The sequence below is a fragment of the Spermophilus citellus genome (assembly GCF_964194105.1).
Source record: "Spermophilus citellus genome assembly, chromosome: 9".
NCBI classification, from domain to species: domain Eukaryota; kingdom Metazoa; phylum Chordata; class Mammalia; order Rodentia; family Sciuridae; genus Spermophilus; species Spermophilus citellus.
Window position 1 is genome coordinate 74,343,538 of NC_138191.1, and position 26,609 is coordinate 74,370,146.

Genomic DNA, 26,609 nt, shown 5'->3' on the forward strand with positions numbered 1-26,609 from the left:
CATCCCGTATGTTAGTGATTTGAGTTCTCTCTCTTCTTCTCTTCGTTAGTATGGCTAGGGGTCTGTCGATCTTATTTATTTTTTCAAAGAACCAACTTTTTGTTTTGTAATTTTTTCAATAGTTTCTTTTGTTTCAATTTCATTGATTTCTGCTCTGATTTTAATTAGTTCTTGCCTTCTGCTACATTTGCTATTGTTTTTCTCTTCCTTTTCTAGGGCTTTGAGATGAAGTGTGAGCTCATTTATTTGTTGGTTTTTCCTTTTTTTGAGGAATGACCTCCAGGCGATGAATTTCCCTCTTAAAACTGCTTTCATTGTGTCCCATAGATTCCGATATGTTGTGTCTGTATTTTCATTTATCTCTAAGAATTTTTTGATTTCCTCCTTTATGTCTTCTGTAACCCATTGATCATTCAGTAACGTATTGTTCATTGTCCATGTGATGTAGGATTTTTCCTTCCTTCTTTTATCATTGATTTCCAGTTTCATTCCATTATGATCTGATAAAGTGCATGGTATTATCTCAACCCCTTTATATTTACTGAGGGTTGCCCTATGGCATAATATATGATCTATTTTTGAGAAGGTTCCATGTGCTGCTGAGAAAAAAGTATATCCACTTGATGATGGTTGATATATTCTATATATGTCAGTTAAGTCTAAGTTATTGATTGTGATATTGAGGTCAATAGTTTCTTTATTCAACTTTTGTTTGGAGGATCTGTCCAATGGTGAGAGAGGTGTGTTGAAGTCACCCGTGATTATTGTGTTGTGGTCTATTTGATTCTTGAACTTGAGGAGAGTTTGTTTTATGAACGTCGCAGCACCATTATTTGGTGCATAAATATTGATAATTGTTATGTCTTGTTGGTGAATGGTTCCTTTTAACAGTATATAATGTCCTTCCTTATCCCTTTTGATTAACTTAGTCTTGAAGTCAATTTTATTCGATATGAGAATGGCCACGCCTGCTTGCTTACGAGGACCGTGTGCTTGGTATATTTTTTCCCAACCTTTTACCTTGAGCCTGTGTATGTCTTTTCCAGTCAGATGTGTCTCCTGGAGGCAGCATATCGTTGGATTTGTTTTTTTAATCCATGTTACCAGCCTATGTCGCTTTATTGGAGAGTTTAAGCCATTAACATTTAGAGTTACTATTGATATATGGTTTGAACTTCCTGCCATGTTTGATTATTTATCTCTTTTTTTTTCCCCCTAATTTAGTTTGTTTCTCCATGATTAGCTTTCCTCCCCTCCTCTGTCTTTACTGAGGCACTTCCCGCTGATGGTTTTGGTTATTGTTTTCCATTTCTTCCTCGTGTAGAGTTTTGCTCAAGACGCTTTGCAATGCTGGTTTTCTGGCTACAAATTCTTTTAGCTTTTGTTTATCATGGAAGATTTTTATTTCGTTGTCGTATCTGAAGCTTAATTTTGCTGGATACAGGAGTCTTGGTTGGCATCCATTGTCTTTCAGTGTTTGAAATACATTTTTCCAGGATCTTCTCGCTTTCAGCGTCTGTGATGAAAAATCCGTTGTCAACCTTATTGGTTTACCCCTAAATGTAATCTGCCTCTTTTCTCTTGTAGCTTTTAATATTTTCTCTTTGTTCTGTATATTGGATAGCTTCATAACAATGTGTCTTGGCGTTGGTCTATTGTGATTTTGTGTGCTCGGTGTCCTGTATGCATCAACAATTTGTATATCTGTATCCTTTTTTATTTCTGGAAAGTTTTCTGTAATTATTTCCTTCAGTAAGTTACCCATTCCCTTGGCATGAATCTCTGTGCCCTCCTCTATCCCGATGACTCGTAAGTTTGGTTTTTTTATGTTATCCCAAATCTCTTGGATGTTTTTCTCGTGATTTTTTACCAGCCTATCTGAGTTGGCTAGACTCTTTTCAAGGTGATATAATTTGTCTTCATTATCTGACGTTCTGGCTTCTACTTGCTCCACTCTGTTAGTGATACTCTCGATTGAGTTTTTAATTTGGTTTATCGTTTCCTTCATTTCTAGAATTATTGTTTGATTTTTTTTTATAATCTCTATCTCCTGATAAAGATGCTTAACTTCTTCTTTTATCTGTTTTTGTAATTCATTTTCAGTGTGCTCTTTAAGGTTCCTTTCCATCTGTCTAAGGTGTTCCTTGAGTTCTTTATATGGCCATTTTTCTGATGACTCCAGGTCCTCCTGAATATTTAGGCTGTCTTTCATTGTTTGTACTCCTTTTCTTCCTTGCTTTTTTATGTTCATGATACTTCTTGTTCTGTTTGACTGTTGAGTTACTGTTTACTCTTATAAGTTTATTGATGCTTGGGAGGAGAGGTATTAGAAGGGAAGGGAAGAAGTCACTAAAGAGAGCAAGTGTAGGCAGGTGGAGTTCAAGAGAGGGGGAATAAGAAAGTTGAAAAGAAATGAAAAGACAAAAGAAAAAAAAGTGAGAAGAAAGAGAGAAAAAACAAAAAAATAAAAATTTAAAACAAACGAAAAAAATTATAATGGTAATAAAAAATGGAAATTGAAGTTTAAAAAAAATAATAGTAATAATAATAGAATAAGAAAAATTAACAAACAAAAAAAAAATTGAAACCATTAGTAAGAAAGTTAAAGAACACAACAACGTCAACTACAAAAAGTGAGAATAAAAAAAAAATACTAATAATAATCATTAAAAAAATAAAAAAAAATACTAATAATAAATGCAGTCATAAAGCTCGATTGACTTCTCTTCCAGTGGGTGGAGCTATGCCCACTGGGCCAGGCTTCTCCTCTTGATAGGTGGGAGGCAATCACTGTGCCTCAGCTCTTCTTCCCAGACTGTGCGGGTCTCCAGTCCTGAATGCCTGGGTCCTTCTCTTGTGGTTCCTCAATCCAGGCCCCACTCGCCTGTGATGCTTACGGCATTACTGTCTACACGTCGGGTCTGCTGCTCCTGGGAGCCCTGTTTTCATGGATGTCTGGGCACACCCTTTCTGTTTGCCTCCCTCAGGCCCTAAGTTTGTAGGGTTTGGGGCTGAGGACCCCCAGCGAATTTGTTTGCCCTCAGGTAGCAACTCCCCTGGTAGGTGGTGCAAGGGACCTCTGTTGTCAGCCCTGGTGGGGGCGATAGCCAGGATTTCTGTGCCGCTAATCCCACATCACTCCTGATTCCCTGGGTCTGGCTATGGTGCTCTGTTTTTTTTTTTTTTTTCTTTTACCTCTGTGAGATCAGGTGGGCCGACTAGTTATTTCAGCTGGGTCGTTAGTGCTGAGTCACGAGAAGCAGGCGATCCGGGGCTTAAACGCAGCAGATACGTGCTCAGTGTGTGTTTTCTGAGGGGCCCAAAGTGTACGCCCTAGCTCCACGTCAGCTCAGCATTGCCTAGTGATCCTGAGCAAATAGGCTTTAGATAGCAGCGCTGCAGCGGCCTCCGCTGTTTCTCGGCCCGGTGCCTAGCTCCCGGGGCCCAAGTTGCTGCCGCCGCGGCTCTCCAACCCCCTCCTCCGGAGCACGGGTCCCCTCGCAGGGGGATGCCGAACGACCCAGCCTTCGGAGGACAGGGCTCGCACGCAGCCCAGTTCTAGTCTCTAGATGCGGCAGCTAGACCGTGTAGACAGGGCCCTCAAGACAGCGTGCCGAAAGCGAATGGCGGCTCCCGTGGAGTGGATTTTCGGCCCCGAAACCCCAGCCCAGCCAACAATTTCAGTCCACTAATTCTCCCTGTATAGACAATATTCAAAAAAAAAAAAAAAAAAAGGGCGGGGTGTACTGAGCTTTCTTTGCCTCAGGTACGTACAATCCACTGCTGATTACCCATTCAGCTTCTCTGCGGGGAGCGAAGTGGAAGAGGAAGCAGATGGGCGCAAAGCGCCCTTGGCTCTGAGCAGAAAAGTGTCCGGGAGCCAAGCGTCTCTTTTTCAATCTCTTTGTTTTTAATGCAGTTTGGCCGGGTGGTCCACTACAGACTAATGGTGAAAGGAGCTCTAACAAGTTGCGCAAAGTCTCGATTAAAGCCTCTGCTCTGAGCTCCAGGCTCAGCACTTCAGCCACCCCCATACGCAGCCCAGTTCGCTATTTCATAGAGGCTTGGTTAGATTCCCTTCACGTCGCCTCCTGGGCTGTGCGGGCGGGGGGCTGTTTGATGTGCGGGCGGGGACCCTTTTCGCTACGCCAGGTCCCGCAGCCGGGGGCCGTTTGCAGAACCGGGCAGGCGGCGGGGACCCTTCTCGCCACGCCAGGTCCCGCCGCCGGGGGCTGTTTGCAGAACCGGGCGGGCAGCACTGGCAGCCGTTTGGCGGCGGCTGGCAGCGGGACTAGTCCTCTGCACCGCGTGGCCAAGATTCACTCGTCTGGGACTAACTGTCACCTCTAATCAACTTACTAATTTCCAGCAGGTCTCTTTTCAGCGGAATTTTGCTCGAAGTTCATCAGTAGGTTGAATCTGGGTGTATTAATGGATCATTTTGATCCCGTTACTGTAGAGATACTGAACGTGCTGCTTCCTCGCCGGCCGCCATCTTAGGATCTATATGTACTTATTGAATCATCACTCTCTGCTCCATAAATATGTACAATTATTATGTGGTAGTCAAAAAACATCAGTTTTAGGAAATGGAATATTTTTTACTAAGGTGTTTGATTCCAAATTGAAATTTTATTGTATAAGATAAGTAGTAAGGACTTTAGCTTGATAAGTTTTACCCTGGGTTTTAAAAGATTAATTTTACGTGTTTTTGTTTTCTCAAGCAGTGGTGATGAGGATACATATTAAAAAATAAGATCGCAGTTCTTGCTATATATTTTAGCTGCTATGCTAGACACTGGAGATAGAAAAAGTTTATCCTCCATTTTGTGTTAATTGTATTACCATAGTGATTTCTTTTCCCTTAAATACAGGTGGACACTATATAGCCTACTGCCGAAACAATTTAAATAACCTGTGGTATGAATTTGATGATCAGAGTGTTACTGAAGTTTCAGAATCTACCGTACAAAATGCAGAAGCTTATGTTCTTTTCTATAGGTAATGGAAGTCATTATCTCGTATATAAACTAGTTTACAAATAATGAGAGAACATTTATTTCACTCTTTGGAGTTATTAGTGACTTCTAAGATTTTTCAGTTGGATTGCTCAGTAACGATAAGAAATTGCTGTATTCTCTTTAGAGTAAAATAAAGTAAAAAGTTTTCTACAGAATGAGGCTTTGTTTAGAGAACGTTAACATAAATTAGAAGGACAAAGGATGTATTTTGTTTTAGAAAGATTGGTTTTAATAAATCAGAATTAAATATCAACTTTCCTGCTAAAACGGCTGATTAAGGAGGTATTAGTATAAAATTCTTTAGTATTTTATGAAAGAAAATGCTAGCTACTGTAACAGGGATAATAATTAGGTATTTAGCTTGATCTTATTAACAAATATGTGAATGTTTACCATGTGTCAGTATTGTGGACACCAGTAATTAATATATAACATCTCCTTTAGGGGTGTAAAATGTATTTGAGAGGTGATGCAAAGTATGTTTCTCTTGGAATTACCAAGGCTTGAGGAGATCCACAGAATTAGTATGTTTGGGAGTCTAATAAGGAAGAGGAAAAAAATCAATCTACTAGTCTAATGTAGTAAAATACATATTGGACTTAATGAATTATTGTCTTTAAAAGGAAGAGCAGTGAAGAGGCACAAAAAGAGAGGCGAAGGATATCAAATTTGTTGAACATAATGGAACCTAGCCTCCTTCAGTTTTATATTTCTCGACAGTGGCTGAATAAATTTAAGACCTTTGCTGAACCTGGCCCTATTTCAAATAATGACTTTCTCTGTATTCATGGAGGTAAGAAATCTTGTCTGTAAAGTAGTGGTAGAAGTTTGTTGTTAAATAATTTGCAAATTAGGAATAAGCCAAGAATTTTCCTCTTCTATTTATTTCTTACTTCTCTATCTGCATTCTACCTTAATGTATTTAATTCCATTAGGTTTTCAAAATTTGGCCTTGTCTCTCTAATTATGGGCCTGTTAAACATTTTATTTATTGAGTACCTGTTTAAAACCCTGTGCTAGAGCCTGAGAGTTATTTCTGTACTAGTGATTTCAGCTGCCACCTGTACCTGTAGTTCTTATCCCTTTTATCTAAATGAATAGCTGGCTCTTTTTCTAAGTATGGAAATTTATTTGGGGTTAAACAAGAAAGCTTCATATGTGTTAAACATAACTTAAATCCTTGTAATTAGCTAAATTAATGTTTATTCCTAGAATAAATAGGACCTTTGGTGTTTTGGTTAACCTTTGATTGAAGACTCAATATTCTTGCTAATTATATTTATAGTGAAACCACAAGGAATAGGAATATCTTATATTGGATATAGAAACTTAAACCCCACAATATTTGTGGGCCTCAGTAGTAGAGTACATGTTCTATAGCACAAGGCCCTGAGTTCAATCTCCAGCATTGACTTTAAAAAAAAAAACAAAACAAAACTCCTTATGAATTTCAAGGTATACATTCTTCTTTAGAAAGGATAATAACTAAAATATATACACACACACACACACACACACACACACACATACACATATTTTTTTGGTACTGGGGATTGAACTCAGGAGCACTCGACCACTGAGCCACATCCCCAGCCCTATTTTGTATTTTATTTAGAGACAGGGTCTCACTGTTTTTTAGCCCCTCTCTTTTGCTGAGGCTGGCTTTGAACTCTCTGTCTTCCTTCCTCAGCCTCCTGAGCCGCTGGAATTATAGGAATGTGCCACCATGCCTGGCTGAAAATACTTTTTACTTTTTGGGAGGGGAGGCTTGAGAATAATGATTGACCAGTCAGTCAGCAGTCATTAAAAATGAGTTTAACCTTTGAAAGGAATTAAAGAATGAAGCTGACCTGTCAAAAATATTTTTAGGTGTTCCTCCACGAAAAGCTAGTTATATTGAAGACTTGGTTTTGATGCTGCCTCAGAACATTTGGGATAACTTATATAGCAGGTTTGTTTTTATTTATTTTTCTTTCACATTTTTTAATTGTTTCGTATAGTTGTAGATAATAATGGGATTTTGTTGTTACATATTCATACATGTACACAACACAACAATGTAATGTGGCCATTATCACTCCCCAGCACTTTCTCGCTCCTTCTCTACCTTCCACACTTTGCAGGTTTGTTTTTAAAAGAAGACAATGTATTATTGTGAAAACTACTTAAAAGTAGCCAAAGGGGGACTAGATTATTTCCTAGATGCTTCTTTTGCTTTATGTTGCATACCTCTTTTTATTCATTTATTTATTTTGAAGTGTGAATAGGCAAACTTTATAGCTAGTGTGGCTCTAGTCTAGATGATTTATTCTGATTTTCATATTCTAAATATCTGTTTGTGAAGATATACTTATCATACTGAAGTACTTTATTTAAAAGATATTGCCTATACTCACCACTAAAATTTTACTTATGTGTGCACTCCCAAAATTGAATATTCTTACTCTGAAATTTTAAAGTTTTAAATCTTAAAAAATATTTTGTTCTGTAATATTCTTACCAATTATGTTTTCTTTAAATATTAAATCCATGCCAGGAATCCTTTCTACTTGAGAGAATAGGGGAAACCTTCATCTGATTAAAACTTGACTGTGACTGTTTATTTTATATGTTAATTTTTGAAAAACCCTTTTTTGGTTGTTGCTGCTAACATTTGGTAGAACAAGGGAAAGTTGAACTATGGATAAGGCAGCATAGGCAATACATTGGTAAAGTTTTTATCCTAATAAACATAATATCAGGAACTTGTAAGTTAAAAACATTTTTTATATTACTTTGAGAATTTTCCTGTGAGAATTTATTCTTAACTGGGTATTTAGCTATTGACTAAAAAACTAGAAACTATGTGGTAAAACATCAGCTTTGAGATTGTTATAATTTTAATTCTTAAATTCTTCATGCTTTAGGTATGGAGGAGGACCAGCTGTCAACCATCTGTACATTTGTCATACTTGCCAAATTGAGGCAGAGAAAATTGAAAAAAGAAGGAAAACTGAACTGGAAATATTTATTCGGGTAAAAAAAGTAATGCTTTTCAAATTGTAAATGATGTAGGATAAAGATGAAGATCTGACAATTAACAAAATGGTTGAATGAAAGTGTTGTAATAGATTTCAAATCTTCTGGGTACCTAACAGTGATCACTTAAGGCCTTCACTGGAATTTTAGTGAGTTAAGTTTTCCTTTGTGGGCTTTTGTTTTTATGGATTGGGCAATACATTTTGTTTTAGGTATTGTAACTATAAGATATCTCCTAATTAAAATGGAAAATTCCTCGTTAGTATTGTCTATAGAATACCCAGCTGGCATTCTCAACTTGCATTCTTCTATGAAATATAATGCTGTTTTGTCTTTCGGGAACTCTGTATTTACAAATATACTGTTTCCTCATGGTATATTATGAAGCATTCCTTGATTGTAAACAGCAGAAAATTTAGTCACAGAATGAAAAAACTGAACAAAGCCAGTTGTCGTGGTACATTCCTGTAACCTCAGCTACTCAGGGAGCTGAGGCAGGGGAATTGAAAGTTTAAGGCCAGCCTTGCAACTTAGCAAGATCTTATCTCAAAATAAAAAGGGCTGAGGATGTAGCTTAATGGTAGATTGGTTGCCTAGCATGTGAAAAGCTGAGTTCAATTTCCAGCACTGTGCAAAGAAACAAAGTTTTTTTTAAAAAATACTGAATTAACAGTTTTTGTAGACAAGGACCAGTGAATTCCAGATGTCTAGGTAGCAAGGGATCTTTTTAATGTATTGCTATAACACAGCTCCAACTATTTTAATACAATCTAAAGTTTAGTTTACCTGAGAGGCATGTTTATTGATAATCCTACTGGGACAATATTGGAAGAGATAATATGCCAAAGAAAATGAATTGCTTTTTTTACTGTTAGAAACAATTTTATGAAAATGATTTGCATTTCTTAATATGGGATATTGCTTTAGCTATTGTAGGAGAAAATGTATGTAAACTAGCTTCATTGCCTCCAGACCAGTTTCTTCTGATTTCAAGTGGCAACAGAGAACTGCTAGCAATAACAGCTTCTGTAAAATAGAGTAACAGAAACAAAGTCCTGCAATGAAATTGCTTAAGGCTAAACTGTTTATTTCACTAATCTCACAACTTTCCTGCAATCATTTTATGCCTATGCAATCCTACTTCCTAAAGAATGAATACATAGCAAATTGATTCTAAAAAGCTACTGAGATAATTTAACAGAACATCTAGCATTAGAGGGAATGGGACCTACGGAAAGCTCTTAATATCAGTCCAAGTGATAAACCAAGACTTTTTAGTCTCAGGACTAAAATTAAATATTAACATTATTCTCACTTCTCTAGAAATGATTCTTGCTTTTGCAAAAAACTAAGCTGCTCCTTTTCTATCTTCCTTTTGTTTGAGTTCCTCTAGCATATTCTGAAACCTGTTCTTGGGAGACAGGTTTTCCACATTCATGATGAGATAGATCCTCTTGTCATTTTGCCTCTGTCCTAGGTCTCTTGGAGTTTGCCTTTCATGTTATCATCTGTTTATTTATTTTTGCCACCACGTTTTTTTTATTGGTGCATTACAGTTGTACATAATGACTGGATTTGTTCTTATGTATTTGTGCATGCACACAATATAGCAATATAATTTGGCCAATATCGCTCCCTGGTATCAATTTGTTTCTGAATGGATTTTTTAATAAAGTGGGAGAGAAGATATTGAGCAGACTAAAGTTAAATGTCCTGTGTGTTCCATACTGTGTACCATGTGTGTAAAAACACACCTGCTTCTCTCTTTTTTTAAAAATTTTGATATTTTTTATTTTTTAGTTTTTGGCAGATACAACATCTTTGTTTGTATGTGGTGCTGAGGATCGAACCCGGGCCGCGCGCATGCCAGGCGAGCATGCTACCGCTTGAGCCACATCCCCAGCCCCTCTCTTTTTGTTTTGTTTAAATCATTTTATTATTGTTGTTATTTAGTTATTATGTGGTGATGGGAATTGAACTCAGGGCCTCTTGCATGTTAGGTAAGTGCTTTACAACTGAACTATCTTCCCAGCCCACCTGCTTCTCTCTCTCTTTAAAAAAAAAAAATCTTTATTTATTTACTTTATGTGGTGCTAAGAATTGAACCCAGTGCCTCACAAGTGCTCAGCAAGTGCTCTACCACTGAGCCACAATCCCAGCCCTCACCTTCTTCTCTTTTGATTCAGGGTTTGAGTGGGTGAGGGGGCTTGTCTAAAGTAAAGAAATACTTAGAGAAGATATTGGAGGTGTGGATTTCTTAATTTTACTCAGGACTCATTTGCTTCTTGAATCTATGAAAACAAGTATAAGTTGAATATTTATTTATTTATTTACTTATTTATTGAGTAATCCCAGGGGCTTGGGAGGCTGAGGCAGGAGGATTTCGAGTTCAAAGCCAGTCTCAGCAAAAGTGAGGTGCTAAGCAACTCAATGAGACCCTGTCTCTAAACATAAAGTACAATATAGGGCTGGGGATGTGGCTCAGTGATTGAATGCTCCTGAGTTCAATCCCTGGTTAACTCCTCCACCAAAAAAAAAAAAGAGAGAGAGAGAGAGAGAGTATAGAATAAATGGAAATGATGCTCCTTAATAGATAATACACTACAGTTTGATCCTTTGTCAACTCAGCTTCCATATGCCCTTCCATATCCATATAAATAGTAGCAACAGTATCATCCTTCTACTTGACATGATACACCTAGCTTATATACTAGTACATGTTGTATTGACTCTTTCCCTAATTTGTGAGATGGCAAGTTCCATCAGTTACTATATCCATTTCTAGCTGTTGTCATTTATCTTTTAGTTCAGCCAATGCAGTTAAAAATATTTTTTTTATAATCTAAGGAATACTAAGGGTTTGGGATGTAACTTAGTGATAGAGCACTTGCCTAGCACGCACAAGCCCCTGTGTTCAACCCCCAGCACCAAAAAAGAAAACAACAACAACAAAAAACTTATAGTAACCACCACAGTTACACCTTATAATATTAATCGGATGAAAGAAAAGAAAAAATTATTTCAAATTTTCATTTCTATAAATATGTACAAGGAAGAAATATGTGACTTGAACTAATCATTATCCATTTCATATACCCTGTGTTCTCATCCAGCACTTCAGCTGGTTGTGGATGTTTTCCTGGGAAAGCAACCCAGACCTTCCTTACTGAAGTGTATGAATCCTTAGTAGTCATGTATCTGTTAGATTTCTCTAGCTGGTCTATTAATTTTTAAGCTGTGGGTATAGAAGTACTAATAATGCCTATAGTGGGTTGAATGGTGGTTCTCAAAAATATACTTCCATGCTTCAAGCTCTATGAATTGATCTTATTGATGAATATGACCTTATTTGAAAAACAAAGAGTCTTTGCACAGATAAGGATTTCAGGGTAAAATTATTCTGAATTAATCTGTGTGGACCCTAAATTTAGTAAGTGTCCCTATCAAGAGACATACAGAAAGATACATGAAGAAAGAGGTGAAAGCCATGTGAAGACAGTGGCATAGATTGGAGCAGTACAGCTACAAGGCAGAATCTTGAGGAGGTGGGGAGTGAAATGTCCTGTAGAGCTTCACAGCGAGCCCAGTTTTTGATTTTGGATTTCTGGTCCCCAGAACTGGGAGTGAATAAGAAAAGGCACCACATATTGGTCTCTTTACGGAGCATATATCACATCATGTAGGATAGTACCAAGCTCACAAAATGTTATCACAAAGTTAAAAAAAAAAAAAGTATTTGATAGGCCAGCAGATTTTGGGTGATAACACATGGTAAGGTAATTAATCTTAGAATATGAGATGTTTTTTCTTTTGTACATAATGAATTAATTCCATGATCAGAAGCAATGTGGATGTTAGTCAATGAATGAGATATTCAGTAAATCCAAGATTGGTGGTACTGAGAGAAACATTGTGTGGTAAGACAATAGACCCAAAGCCTAAATCACATGTCACCAGAGCACTATATCCAAATTATATGAAGAACTCATACAAGTGAGTAAGTAGGCAAATATTTCAATTTAAAAATAGATGCAAGATTTGAATAGACATTACTACTAAGAAAGTATGACTAATAAGCATGTGCATAGTATATAGTAGGGAATTCTCAGGTGACTATTAATGATGAGAATGCAAAGTACAGCAGGCTACATGATAAGCAGTTTGGTAATTTCTTAGATTCAGCATTTAGCATCTGACCCAACAATCTACTCCTAGGTTTTCACTCCAGAAACGTCAGTTTACATTCACATAGAACCTGTAAAATGAACTTATCAGTTGCCCCAAATTGTAAACAATTGAAATATCCATCAGGTGGCATATGCATGAACAAAATGTGTTATATTCATACATTGGAAGACTATTCAGCAATAAAAAAATAATGGATTACTGATGCATGTGACAACATGAATGAATTTCAGAAACATATTAAGTAAAAGACAGGGGGCTGGGGTTGTGGCTCAGTGATAGAGTGTTCGCCTAGCATGTGTGAGGCCCTGGGTTTGATCCTCAGCACCATATAAAGATAAATAAAGGTAAAAAAAAAAAGTAAAAGACATAAAAATGACTAATACCTAATTTTATTTATAAGGAATTTCTGAAGAGGGGGAAAAATACAAATGTAAATTATTAGATCAGTGGTTTCTAGAGCTAAGAGCAGTAGAGTGATTGTAAACTGATTAATGTTTTGGAAATATTGGAAACTGGATTTTGGTGAAGATTGCACAACTAAGTTTACTGAAAAATCACTGAACTTCCCAGTAACATTGGGTTGATTATATCAACAAATCCATTTTAATTTTTGTTGTTGGCTTTTATTCCCCCTACCCCTAAGGATCAAACCCAGGGCCATTCTACCATTGAGCTATGTCCCTAACTCTTTTTAAAAATTGAGACAGGGGCTTGCTGAGTTGCCCAGGCTGGTCTCAAACTTAAGATCCTTCTACCTCAGCTTCCCAAGTTACTAGGATTATAGGTGTGTGCTACTGCACTTAGCAATAAAGCTATTTTTAAAAATATTTTATTTTTTAGTTGTAGTTGTACACAACACCTTTTATTTATTTTATTTTTTATGTGGTGCTGAGGATCGAACCCAGGGCCTCACACATGCTAGGCAAGCGCTCTACCGCTGAGCCACAACCCTAGCCCAATAAAGCTATTTTTAAAAATGAAAATATATACCTCAGTGGTAGAGCAATGAGGCCTTGGGTTTGATCCCCAGCACTGTGCCCTCCCCTACAAAAGGAAAATCTGTGATTAGTCCATAACACTAGGTTTTTGTTTGTTTTTTAAATATACCCCCTTTTTAACAAACCAAGTGTGTTCGTATAAAAATAGTACTGGCATACAGTGATCCTTCTGTCTCAACCTACTGAGTCATTGGGATTATATATAGTTTTGAGAAATTTCCCAAAATTGGATGGGGGAAAAATGCATGTTATTAAGTTAATGGAGTTATTGTGCTTAGTTAAATTTTAAAAAGCCCCCTCCTAGATATATAAGGAAGAAACTTACTAATCTTTATCAAAAAAACTTATCTTTATTGATGATAAAGTCCTGAAAGAAGTGTCCAAATCTGGTAATGGTGTATTTAATAAATGCTATAATTAATTCAGCATCTTTGAGAAATCTCATCTTTCTTTATGCAATCTGTAAATCACAGAAAGCACTAACTCTAATTCCATGCCTTGAGATAAATATGCCTTAATTTCTGTAGAAAAGATAGCCACAGCGTTTTTTTTTTCTCTCTCTCTCTCACACAGGCACGCACGCGCGTGCATCCACACACACACACGCCTTTTAGATACTTGGGATTGAACCCAGGAATGCTTTACCCCTGAAATACATTTTCGACCCTTTTTATTTTTTATTTTGAGACAGGGTCTTACTAAGTTACTGAGGCTTGTTTCAAACTTAAGATCCTTGCAGTCCTTCTGCTTCAGCCTCCCAAATAGCTGAGCCATCACTACCAGCTCACAGCATCTTTTATTCCCTTTCATTGTTAAGCAGATACTTTTTGTCTCAGAAAGATCCTTTCCCTCAAAGAACCTACATTTAATAAATAAATAGATGTTGTATATTAAAAATCATATATTATGGAAAAAGGAATAGGGTAAGAGATCAGGATTATAGTATGAGGGGATGAAACAAGTTGCAATTTTAAAGAGAATAATCAAGATAGGACTCAATGAGAGGTGACATTTAAACAAAAAATTAAAGGACGAGAGAGACACAGTCATTTGAATACCTGCTGAAAGAAGGGATAGCCAGTACAAAATCCTTGAGAGGTGGGAATGTTATTTGATTGGTTCTAGGAAAACAAAAAGATTAATGTGATTACATGTAGAAATGGAGAAAGAAAAAAATTAGAATGTAAAGTCAGATCATGGGAGGTACTTCTGGGCTATTATAAGGATCTTTGGGGAGAGTTGCAGGGTTTCTGTTTAATTAAGGGGATGACATAATCTGAACTTGTCTTTGTCCAGTTAGTACATACCATGGGCTTTTAGTTACCCATCATGAAATACTACTGTAATCAGATAAATTCCCAAATATTCTTCATTTAGCTGAGGCTCTACTACCTGTACTGCTCTTTCTATACCAGTTTTTCTATCAGTTGGGTTTTTTAAGTTGCCAGCAGTGGGGGGCCAGACTGATTAATTTAAGCAGAAAAATAATTTATTGAAAAAAAACTGAATGATCAGACATCCAAAAGTTTGAAAATCAAAGTAGCCCTGGGTATGTAAGCTAACCAAAATTGATGTCAAAGTGACTCCATTCTAGCCATTAAGTTATTCTCTTGAAGAATTCCATTTCTAATAGAGTTGTGCCTATTGTGGGTCACATACCCATTCCTTAGGCCTTAGGGCTAGTGGAGGAAGTGAAACATGTTTAGGGATAATTCCTCTACTTTTGAGAATTTACATATACTTACCACATATATATTGCCTGTGAAATAACATGTACAAGAATATTCTTTTTTATATGTATGCAATTTAATTATTTTTTATGTGGTGCTAAGGATTGAACCAGTGCCTCACATGTGCTAGGCAAGTTCTCTACCCCTGAACCACAACCCCAGTCCTACAAGAGTATTCTTTGGTGCCCTGAGCCACAACCCCAGCCCTACAAGAGTATTCTATGCCACATTGTGTTGGTAATAGCAGATTGTCCACCAGTATCTTAATTGAACAAAAGCAAAGTTTAGATGTTGTTAAAGTTTACACATCAGAGTTTTAAGAAGTAATGTGTTATTTTTGTGTAGTTACTGTTCGAAGACTTTACTTTGATCATCTTCCACTTATACAGACTTCTATACCCATTTTGTTAAATTTTGAGACACAAACTAGAATTGTTTATTAATAATTTCTACCACATATCATAATACTAAGATACTTAGCATCAGTGTACATTTATTGTGGTACCATACTCTATATGTGTATGAGAAATTGACCTTATCAGATACTGAAGTGGAATGATTTTACTGTTCTGTGACTCTGCAAGTTATTGATTAAAGATGACTGATTTTTTTTCTTTCTGTAGCTTAACAGAGCATTCCAAGAGGAAGACTCTCCAGCGACATTTTATTGCATAAGTATGCAGTGGTTTAGAGAATGGGAGAGTTTTGTGAAAGGTAAAGATGGAGGTGAGTGGTTAACTGAATTTTTTGGTAACTGTTTATTCATTTAACAAGTATCTTGAGCGTCTGAGAAATACTTATTGCAAAAGAAAAAAAGACCCCTGACCTCAGAGAACTTACATTCTAATTTATATTCTTTGGTTTCTGTTTGTTTGTTTGGTACTGGGGATTGAAGCCATGGCATCTTTACCACTCAACTATGCCCCCAGCCCTTTTTATTTTGAGACAGGCCATCTAAGTTACTGAAGTTGGCCTTGAACTTGTGATACTCCTTCCTCAGCCACCTGAGTTGCTGGGATCACAGATGTGCACCACCATGCCTGGCTATATTCTTGTTTTGAGTGGGGGTGGAGGGGTGGGATTTATAAGCCTGTTTTATTGGCTTAGAGATTATCTCAGTGGTAGAATGCTTCCCTAGGAAGCATGAGATCCTGGGTTCTATCTCCAGCATTACAGTAAACAAATGGGTAAACATTTTATGAATTATAGCATATTCACAGCAAGAATAAAAGAACTGAACAAAATGAGTCAATTAGTCTGATTTTTTTTTTTTTTTTGCAGTACCAGGGATTGAACCCAGAGTGTTCTACCAATGAGCTATATCCCCACTGCTTTTTATTTTTGAGACAGTGTCTCACTGAATTGCCTACGCTAGCCTTGAATTTCAGATCTTCCTGCCTCAGACTGCCAAGTCTCTGTAATTATAGGTGTCTGCCACCGTGCTCAGCAGTATTATTATTAGTTGTCGATGGACCTTTATTTTATTTATTTATATGTAATGCTAAGAATTGAACCCATTGCCTCACACATGCTAGGCAAGTGCTTCACCAATGAGCTACAACCCCAGCCTACCAGTCTGTGATCTTATTAATGAAGAATTTAATAAATTATAGCAGTAAAAGATTGATTATGGTTTATCCAATACAGTGAAATACTTTGTATGCCTTTAAAATAATTTTATGTTGTAATATTAATAATTTCAGAGCTGGGATTGTGGCTCAGCGGTAGAGTGCTCGCCTAGCACAGGTGGGACTTGGGTTCAATCCTCAGCACCACAGAAAAAAATAAAGGCATTGTGCTATGTCCATCTACACCTAAAAAATAAATATTTTTTAAAAATAACAATGATTTCATAATTAGATGTTCTTGATATATGTAAAAAGCTTTCAACTCAATATGCATAGTTTGAATCCTGTTTTTTTTTAAGCTAAAATTATATTATGTAAAAGCAGAAAGACCTTATAGATATTAAAGCAGTTTGCCTATCTGGGTGTGGTGGTGGATGTCTGTAATCCTAGTGATTTAGAAGACTGTGGCAGAGAAGAGTTTGTCAGCCTAAGCAGCTTAGTGAGACCCTGTCTCAAAAAATTAAAGGGGCTGGAGATGTAGCTCAGTGGAAGAGCAGCACTGGATTCAATACCTAGTACCACCAAAGGGAGAAAAAATTGCCTATTCTTCTGTAATACAATTAAAATAATTATTTTCTTCTATTCTGATATTGTGCCTATTTCAAAGCTGCTGCATTTTTTTGTGTATGTGTGTGTGTGGGTTATCAGGGATTGAACCCATGGGTGCTTTACCACTGAACTACATCCTTTTTTATTTTGAGACAGTCTTGCTAAGTTGCTAAGGCCTGTGTTAAGTTGGGTTAAACTTTGAATCCTCCTGCATCAATCTCCCAAGTCACCGAGGTAACAGGCATGTACCACTATGTCTAGCTAAGACATTTTTTCTTAAATTAAGAGAGGATATATTTTTTAAATTTTATAATTCTTATTTTTAAATTTGCTTCAATGACTATCTGAAACAAATTGAGAATTGTTTAAAATTTCTTTTTATATTACAGTGGAATTAATTGAACATGATGGTACAGTCTTTAATCCAGTTACTCAAGAGACTCAGGTAGGAGGATTGCAAGTTCAAGGCTAGCCTAGGCAATTGAGTGAGACACTGTTTCAAAATAAAATTTAAAAAGCTGCGGATATAGCTCAGTAGTAGAAGACCAGTGGTTTCAGTCCTCTGAACTAGGGGAAGAAGTTACAAAGGAATTGTTCTTTGATAACATTAAAGATAACATTTTGATCTGCAGTCCCTAAATGGAGAGTTAAGAAATAATTCTACTACACTTTGGTAAGGTTAATGAACCTCTCTTACCTTCTTTCCTAGAGCTATTTTGGGAAAAATAAAACCCAAAAAGGAAGAAACTCGGAAAGAATCTTTACCTTAGGTAGAAACTGTAATAATTTGTAAGCAGTTTGATTATTTGGTTACAGCGCTCAATCATTTCATGCACAGAATTGTGTAATTATTTGTTAAATTTGTTTGACGTATGCATTTTGATAAATCTTTTTTCCTTTGAACTTAGATCCTCCAGGTCCTATTGACAATACTAAAATTGCAGTCACTAAATGTGGTAATGTGATGCTCAGGCAAGGTAAGTTTTATTAATACTAAAACCTTTACTTAGCCAGGTATGGCAGTGCATGCCTGTAATTCCAGATACCGAGGAGACTGTAATAGAAGGATTACATTTGAAGACAATCTACGTAACTTAGTGAGAGTGTGTGAAAATAAGATAACAGTGACTAGGGATATAGCTCAATAATATTTTGCCATAGGTTCAACCCCCAGTACTACAAGAATAGAAGAGAAAAAAAGAATGTAATTCGTGCTAGAACTAAGACAAAATAGTTGGAAAGCAGTCAGTGTTTATTTGTTTATTTTAATCTGAAAAAAGATTGTAAAGCTATTGACAGGAGCTGGGAAAAAGCATCTCTAACAGACATACATTGCAAGTTATGAAAATTATTTCAGGCACAATTATTTTATCAGTTATTTATAATCAATTTTTTTACAATATAATCAAATTATTATTATCAAATTGTACAATACAAGTTGGTAGTCTGAAGATTGATGTTTCAGAAGTTCTCATTTATTTCTAGATGACTTGTGCTGGTGGGTACATTATAAAAGCATGTCCAGTATGAATATATATGTTTGTAAACATTATTTGCTCTATATACCCATAATTTTAGGAGCAGATTCTGGTCAGATTTCCGAAGAAACATGGAATTTTCTGCAGTCTATATATGGTGGAGGACCTGAAGTTATCCTACGACCTCCAGTTGTTCATGTTGATCCTGACATACTACAAGCGGAAGAAAAAATTGAAGTAGAGACACGATCTTTGTAATCTGGAGGATATAGGGAGTTCTAATGAGAAATCATTTTCACTTCCCTTGACATACACATTCAAAAACATTCCTTAAAGCATGTTTTTTCTTGATTTTTTTTCATCTTTTGTCCCATTTATTCTGTCTTACTGGGCATTGAGGAAAAATGTTAAAATGTGTAATATACTACAGGTTGGTGTATTTAATGCTAAATAACTTACCATATAAGTCTTTTAAGTGTAATATTTTTGAAACAGAAGGGACAGTTGTGATTGATTGGTAATCAGTAGGCTGTCTTTGATCTTTTTACTACATGCAGATCCTGTATATCCTTTGTAGTGTTGTAAATATTTTTTTGCTTTGAAAACTTTTTCATTACTCTGTGTTAGCATAACTGACCAATCTTTTCAGTTCTCCAAAATCCTAATTTAATTGTATAGTTTTGACATGGCTTGGTATAACAAAGAGCCTATTTTAAATTAAGAGTAGTAGTCAGAAAGTTGTTAATTTCCCAAAGCTCAGGAAACATTAGGGTGTCACTTCTTTTGCACTGCACCATATAAACTAGCATATTAAAACGTGCAAAATGTCTTTTGAATGTATCAAAGATATATTTAGTTTGAGTGGAATTTGTCAGCCAATATCAGTAACTTATTGCTGCTTATAATGTAAAACTTCAATTCCTACAACCCTGGATAGTGTTCATTAATGTCAGTAAGTAAAAATCCTTAGAGTTAGTTTTAGGCCACCTTTCATTTTGCAAGCATGAAGTGTGGAATGTGTCAGTGAGATTTTGATAAAGCTGAAGCCACTTACAAAATGATTTTTTTAATGAAATGCATAAAGTCTTTTTGAATAATGTAGTATGCACCACTATTTGCTTGATTATGTAATGTTAGAAGTTTAACTATACTCCGAAAGCATACTGGATAACATTGAGGATGTTGGATAACATTCTTGATGTCTTTGTTTCAGTTTAAGGCAGCTGCCACCATTTAAAGTGATATTGTTAAAAATTAGTTCAATAAAAATGACGTATAATTATATAATTGAATATTGAATTTATTTGATAGATATTAAAGTTGAAGGGTATAGAATTTGTTAATATTAATGCCTTCTTAGTAATTCTTTTCAGAAATATGGACATCATTTAGGAAAGTTTTTTTTTAAATATCTTTTTTTTTTTTTCTTATTAACAAAGCTTTATTTATCATAAGCAATCACTACAGAGTACTCTGCCTAATGGTATCTGAAGGATATAGAAATGACAACCCTCAAAACAGTGTGGCCTGACAGGAGGGAGGGAGGAGGAAGCCATCACATTGATGTCATTGATCCTTTCCCAATACACCCTTTCCCAGTGACAAGACAATCTCTGGGAAGGAGATCTACCCCAAGCCTAAAATGAAAGTCTCTGGGAAGAATCCAAAACATTGATCCTTCCCGAGATAGATCTTTTCCCTGTGACAGTACAATAGATCCTGGAGGGAAAGAGGTAAGTGCTGAATGCTGAACTCTGGACCCTCCATCCTTGCCCAGTAAATACAAATTTCAAATTCTCACACCTGTTTCCTGAATGTCCAACTGATATGTTCTGATAAAGTCTTCAATGGTTACGTCATCTCCCAGTGTGTAACATATATATATTTTTTAAAATTTTTTATTTTATTTTTTTTATTGGTAGTTCACAACATTACAAAGCTCTTGACATATCATATTTCATACATTAGATTGAAGTGGGTTATGAACTCCCAATTTTACCCCAAATGCAGATTGCAGAATCACGTCGGTTACACATCCACATTTTTACATACTGCCATATTAGTGACTGTTGTATTCTGCTAACTTTCCTATCCCCTACTATCCCCCCTCCCCTTCCCTCACATCTTCTCTCTCTACCCCATCTACTGTAATTCATTTCTCTCCTTGTTTATTTTCCCATTTCCCTCACAACCTCTTATATGTAATTTTGTATAGCAATGAGGGTCTCCCTTCATTTCCATGCAATTTCCCTTTTCTCTCTCTTTCCCTCCCATCTCATGTCTCTGTTTCAAGTTAATCTTTTCTTCCTGCTCTTCCTCCCTACTCTGTTCATAGTTGCTCTCATTATATCAAAGAAGACATTTGGTATTTGTTTTTTAGGGATTGCCTAGCTTCACTAAGCATAATCTGCTCTAGTGCCATCCATTTCCCTGCAAATTCCATGATTTTGTCATTTTTTAGTGCTGCGTAATATTCCATGGTGTATAAATGCCACATTTTTTTTAATCCATTCATCAACTGAAGGGCATCTGGGTTGGTTCCACAGTCTAGCTATTGTGAATTGTGCTGCTACGAACATCAAACATCGATGTGGCAGTATCCCTGTAGCATGCTCTTTTAAGGTCTTCAGGGAATAGTCCGGGAAGGGCAATAGCAGGGTCAAATGGTGGTTCCATTCCCAGCTTTCCCAGGAATCTCCAAACTGCTTTCCAAATTGGCCGCACCAATTTGCAGTCCCACCAGCAATGTACAAGTGTACCCTTTTCTCCACATCCTCGCCAGCACCTGATGTTGTTTGACTTCATAGTGGCTGCCAATCTTAGGGTGGTTTTGATTTGCATTTCTCTGACTGCTAGCGATGGTGAGCATTTTTTCATGTACTTGTTTGATTGTATATCATCCTCAGAGAAGTGTCTGTTCAGGTCGTTGGCCCATTTGTTGATTGGGTTATTTGTTATCTTATTGTCTAATTTTTTGAGTTCTTTGTATACTCTGGATATTAGGGCTCTATCTGAGGTGTGAGGAGTAAAAATTTGTTCCCAGGATGTAGGCTCCCTATTTACCTCTCTTATTGTTTCTCTTGCTGAGAAAAAACATTTTAGTTTAAGTAAGTCCCATTTGTTGATTCTTGTTATTAACTCTTGTGCTATGGGTGTCCTAGTAAGGAATTTGAAGCCCGACCCCACAATCTGTAGATCGGAGCCAACTTTTTCTTCTATCAGACGCAGAGTCTCTGATTTGATATCAAGCTCCTTGATCCATTTTGAGTTAACTTTTGTGCATGGCGAGAGAAAGGGATTCAGTTTCATTTTGTTGCATATGGATTTTCAGTTTTCCCAACACCATTTGTTGAAGATGCTATCCTTCCTCCATTGCATGCTTTTAGCCCCTTTATCAAATATAAGATAGTTGTAACTTTGTGGATTAGTCTCTGTGTCCTCTATTCTGTACCATTGGTCCACCCGCCTGTTTTGGTACCAGTACCATGCTGTTTTTATCACTATTGCTCTGTGATATAGTTTGAAAACTGGTATCGCTATACCGCCTGATTCACACTTCCTGCTTAGAATTGCTTTTGCTATTCTGGGTCTTTTATTTTTCCATATGAATTTCATGATTGCTTTATCTATTTCTACAAGAAATGCCGTTGGGATTTTGATTGGCATTGCATTAAACCTATAGAGAACTTTTGGTAATATCGCCATTTTGATGATGTTAGTTCTGCCTATCCATGAACAGGGTATATTTTTCCATCTTCGAAGATCTTCTTCTACTTCTCTCTTTAGGGTTCTGTAGTTTTCATGGTATAAATCTTTCACCTCTTTTGTTAGGTTGATTCCCAAGTGTTTTATTTTTTTTGAGGATATTGTGAATGGAGTGTTTTTCCTCATTTCCGTTTCAGAAGTTTTGTCGCTGATATACAGGAATGCATTTGATTTATGCGTGTTGATTTTATATCCTGCCACTTTGCTGAATTCATTTATTAGTTCTAGTAGTTTCTTTGTAGACCCTTTTGGGTCTTCTAGGTATAGAATCATGTCGTCCGCAAATAGTGATAATTTAAGTTCCTATTTTCCAATTTTTATGCCTTTAATTTCTTTTGTCTAATTGCTCTGGCTAGTATTTCAAGGACTAAATTAAATAGAAGTGGTGAGAGAGGGCATCCCTGTCTTGTCCCAGATTGTAGAGGGAGTGCCTTCAACTTTTGTCCATTCAGAATGATGCTAGCCTGAGGCTTAGCATAGATAGCTTTTACAATGTCAAGGTAAGTTCCTGTTATCCCTAGTTTTTCTAATGTTTTGAACATAAAGGGATGCTGCACTTTGTCGAATGCTTTCTCTGCGTCTATCGAGATGATCAAATGGTTCTTATCTTTAAGTCTATTGATGTGGTGAATAACATTTATTGATTTCCGTATATTGAACCATCCTTGCATCCCAGGGATGAATCCTACTTGATCATGGTGCACAATTTTTTTAATGTGTTTTTGTATTCGATTCGCCAGAATTTTATTGAGGATTTTTGCATCTAGGTTCATTAGAGATATTGGTCTGTAGTTTTCTTTCTTTGAGGTGTCTTTGTCTGGTTTCGGAATCAGGGTGATGTTGGCCTCATAGAATGAATTTGGAAGAGCTCCCTCTTTTTCTATTTCCTGAAATAACTTGAAAAGTATTGGTATTAATTCTTCTTTAAAGGTTTTGTAAAACTCCACTGTATACCCATCCGGTCCTGGGCTTTTCTTGGTTGGTAGTGTTTTGATTGCTTCTTCAATTTCATCCATTGATATTGGTCTGTTCAAATTGTGTGTATCCTCCTGACTCAGTCTGGGCAAATCATATGACTTAAGAAATTTATCGATGTCTTCACTATCTTCTATTTTATTGGAATATAGGTTTTCAAAATAATTTCTAATTGTCTTCTGTATTTCTGTAGCATCTGTTGTGATATTGCCTTTTTCATCCTGTATGTTAGTAATTTGAGTTCTCTCTCTTCTTCTCTTCATTAGCATGGCTAAAGGTCTGTCGATCTTATTTATTTTTTCGAAGAACCAACTTTTAGTTTTGTTAATTTTTTCAATAGTTTCTTTTCTTTCAATTTCATTGATTTCTGCTCTGATTTTAATTATTTCTTGCCTTCTGCTACATTTGCTGTTATTTTGCTCTTCCTTTTGTAGGGCTTTGAGATGATGTGTGAGCTCATTTATTTGTTGGTTTTTTCTGTTTTTTGAGGAATGACCACCAGACGATGAATTTCCCTCTTAAAACTGCTTTCATTGTGTCCCATAGATTCCGATATGTTGTGTCTGTATTTTCATTTATCTCTAAGAATTTTTTGATTTCCTCCTTTATGTCTTCTGTAACCCATTGATCATTCAGTAACATATTGTTCATTTTCCATGTGATGTAGGATTTTTCCTTCCTTCTTTTATCATTGATTTCCAGTTTCATTCCATTATGATCAGATAAAATGCATGGTATTATTTCCACCCCTTTATATTTACTGAGGGTTGCCCTATGACATAATATATGGTCTATTTTTGAGAAGGATCCACGTGCTGCTGAGAAAAAAGTATATCCATTTGATGATGGTTGATATATTCTATATATGTCAGTTAATTCTAGGTTATTGATTGTGGTATTGAGTTCTATAGTTTCTTTATTCAACTTTTGTTTGGAGGATCTGTCCAATGGTGAGAGAGGTGTGTTGAAGTCACCCATAATTATTGTGTTGTGGTCCATTTGATTCTTGAACTTGAGGAGAATTTGTTTTATGAATGTCGCAGCACCATTATTTGGTGCATAAATATTGATAATTGTTATGTCTTGTTGGTGAATGGTTCCTTTTAACAGTATATAATGTCCTTCCTTATCCCTTTTGATTAACTTAGTCTTGAAGTCGATTTTATTCGATATACGGATGGCCACCCCTGCTTGCTTACGAGGACTGTGTGCGTGGTATATTTTTTCCCATCCTTTCACCTTCAGCCTGTGTATGTCTTTTCCAATCAAATGTGTTTCCTGGAGGCAGCATATTGTTGGATTTGTTTTTTTAATCCATGATACCAGCCTATGTCGCTTTATTGGAGAGTTTAAGCCATTAACATTCAGAGTTACTATTGATATATGGTTTGTACTTCCAGCCATGTTTGATTATTTATCCTTTTTTTAAAAAAATTTAGTTTGTTTCTCCATGATTATCTTTCCCCTCGCCCTCTGTCTTTACCGAGGCACTTCCCACTGATGGTTTTGGTTATTGTTTTTCATTTCTTCCTCGTGTAGTGTTTTTCTCAAAATGCTTTGCAGTGCTGGTTTTCTGGCTGCAAATTCTCTTTACTTTTGTTTATCATGAAAGATTTTTATTTCGTTGTCATACCTGAAGCTTAATTTTGCTGGATACAGAATTCTTGGTTGGCATCCATTGTCTTTCAGTGTTTGAAATACGTTGTTCCAGGATCTTCTCGCTTTCAGCGTCTGTGATGAAAAATCCGTTGTTAACCTTATTGGTTTACCCCTGAATGTAATCTGCCTCCTTTCTCTTGTAGCTTTTAATATTTTCTCTTTGTTCTGTATATTGGATATCTTCATAACAATGTGTCTTGGCGTTGGTCTACTGTGATTTTGTGTGCTCGGTGTCCTGTATGCATCTTCAATTTGTATATCTGTTTCCTTTTTTTTTTTTTTTTTTTTTTTTTGAGAGTGAGAGACAGAGAGAGAGAGAGAGAGAGAGAGAGAGAGAGAGAGAGAGAGAGAAGTTTTTAATCTTTATTTTTTAGTTTCCGGCGGGCACAACATCTTTGTTTGTATGTGGTGCTGAGGATCGAACCCGGGCCGCACGCATGCCAGGCGAGCGCGCTACCACTTGAGCCACATCCCCAGCCCCTCTGTTTCCTTTTTTATTTCTGGAAAGTGTTCTATAATTATTTCATTCAGCAGGTTACTCATTCCCTTGGTTTGAATCTCTGTACCTTCTTCTATCCTGATGACTCGTAAGTTTGGTTTTTTTATGTTATCCCATAACTCTTGGATGTTTTTCTCGTGATTTTTTACCAGCCTTTCTGAGTTGGCTAGACTCTTTTCAAGATGATATATTTTGTCTTCATTATCTGACGTTCTTCTACTTGCTCCACTCTGTTAGTGATACTCTCAATTGAGTTTTTAATTTGGTTTATCGTTTCCTTCATTTCTAGAATTATTGATTATTTTTTATAATCTCTATCTCCTGATATAGATGCGTAACTTCTTCTTTTATCTGTTTATGTAATTCATTCTCAACGTGTTCTTTCACTGCTTGAATTTGCTGTCTCGTATCCTCTTTAAGGTTCCATTCTATGTGTCTAAGGTTTTCCTTGAGTTCTTTATATGACCATTTTTCTGATGACTCTAGGTCCTCCTGGATATTTAGGCTGTCCTGCATTGTTTGTACTCCTTTTCTTCCTTGTTTTTTCAAGTTCCTCATGTTACTTCTTGTTCTGTTTGACTGCTGAGTTACTGTTTACTCCTATAAATTTATTTGATGCTTGGGAGGAAAGGTATTATAAGGGAAGGGAAGAAGTCACTAAAGAGAATGAGAGTAAGCTGGTAGAATTCACGGAAGGGGGAATAAGAAAATTGAAAAGAAATGAAAAGACAAAAGAAGAAAAATAATAGGAAATAAAAAAAATTTAAAAAAAATAATAAAATTAACATTAAAATTAGAAGAAAAAAATTTTAAAAAAATTGTAAAAAAATTTAAAAAACAAGAAAGAAAAATGAAAATGAAAGAAAAAACCCAAATCAAAAAAAAAAAAAGAAAAAAAAACTAATAAATGCAGTCTTAAGAGTTTGATTAACTTCTCTTCCAGTAGGTGGCACTGTGCCCACCAGGCCAAGTTTCTCCTTCAATACGTGGGAACCAATCACTGTGCAGCAGCTCTTCCTCCCAGACTGGGCGAGTCTCCAATCATGCGTGCCTAGGGCCTCCTCTTGTGTCTAGTCACTTCCCCACTTTTCCTCTAGCCAG

The 26,609-nt window shown here is 36.3% G+C and overlaps 1 protein-coding gene across 9 annotated transcripts in view; it reads left to right on the top strand.

The window, feature by feature from the left end:
- The window catches only part of USP33 (ubiquitin specific peptidase 33), a 59,436-nt gene extending 39,539 nt beyond the window's left edge, over nucleotides 1-19,897 (top strand). For all 9 annotated transcript variants that reach the window (XM_081305935.1, XM_081305936.1, XM_081305929.1 and 6 more), the window contains 7 exons: nucleotides 4,875-5,001; nucleotides 5,645-5,814; nucleotides 6,891-6,972; nucleotides 7,928-8,036; nucleotides 15,579-15,681; nucleotides 18,041-18,109; nucleotides 18,711-19,897. In XM_081305935.1, the coding sequence (XP_081162061.1) occupies nucleotides 4,875-5,001; nucleotides 5,645-5,814; nucleotides 6,891-6,972; nucleotides 7,928-8,036; nucleotides 15,579-15,681; nucleotides 18,041-18,109; nucleotides 18,711-18,868 (818 nt within the window). In that variant the 3' untranslated portion in view covers nucleotides 18,869-19,897. The remainder of the gene's footprint in view (nucleotides 1-4,874; nucleotides 5,002-5,644; nucleotides 5,815-6,890; nucleotides 6,973-7,927; nucleotides 8,037-15,578; nucleotides 15,682-18,040; nucleotides 18,110-18,710) is intronic.
- The last annotated feature ends 6,712 nt before the right edge of the window (nucleotides 19,898-26,609 follow it).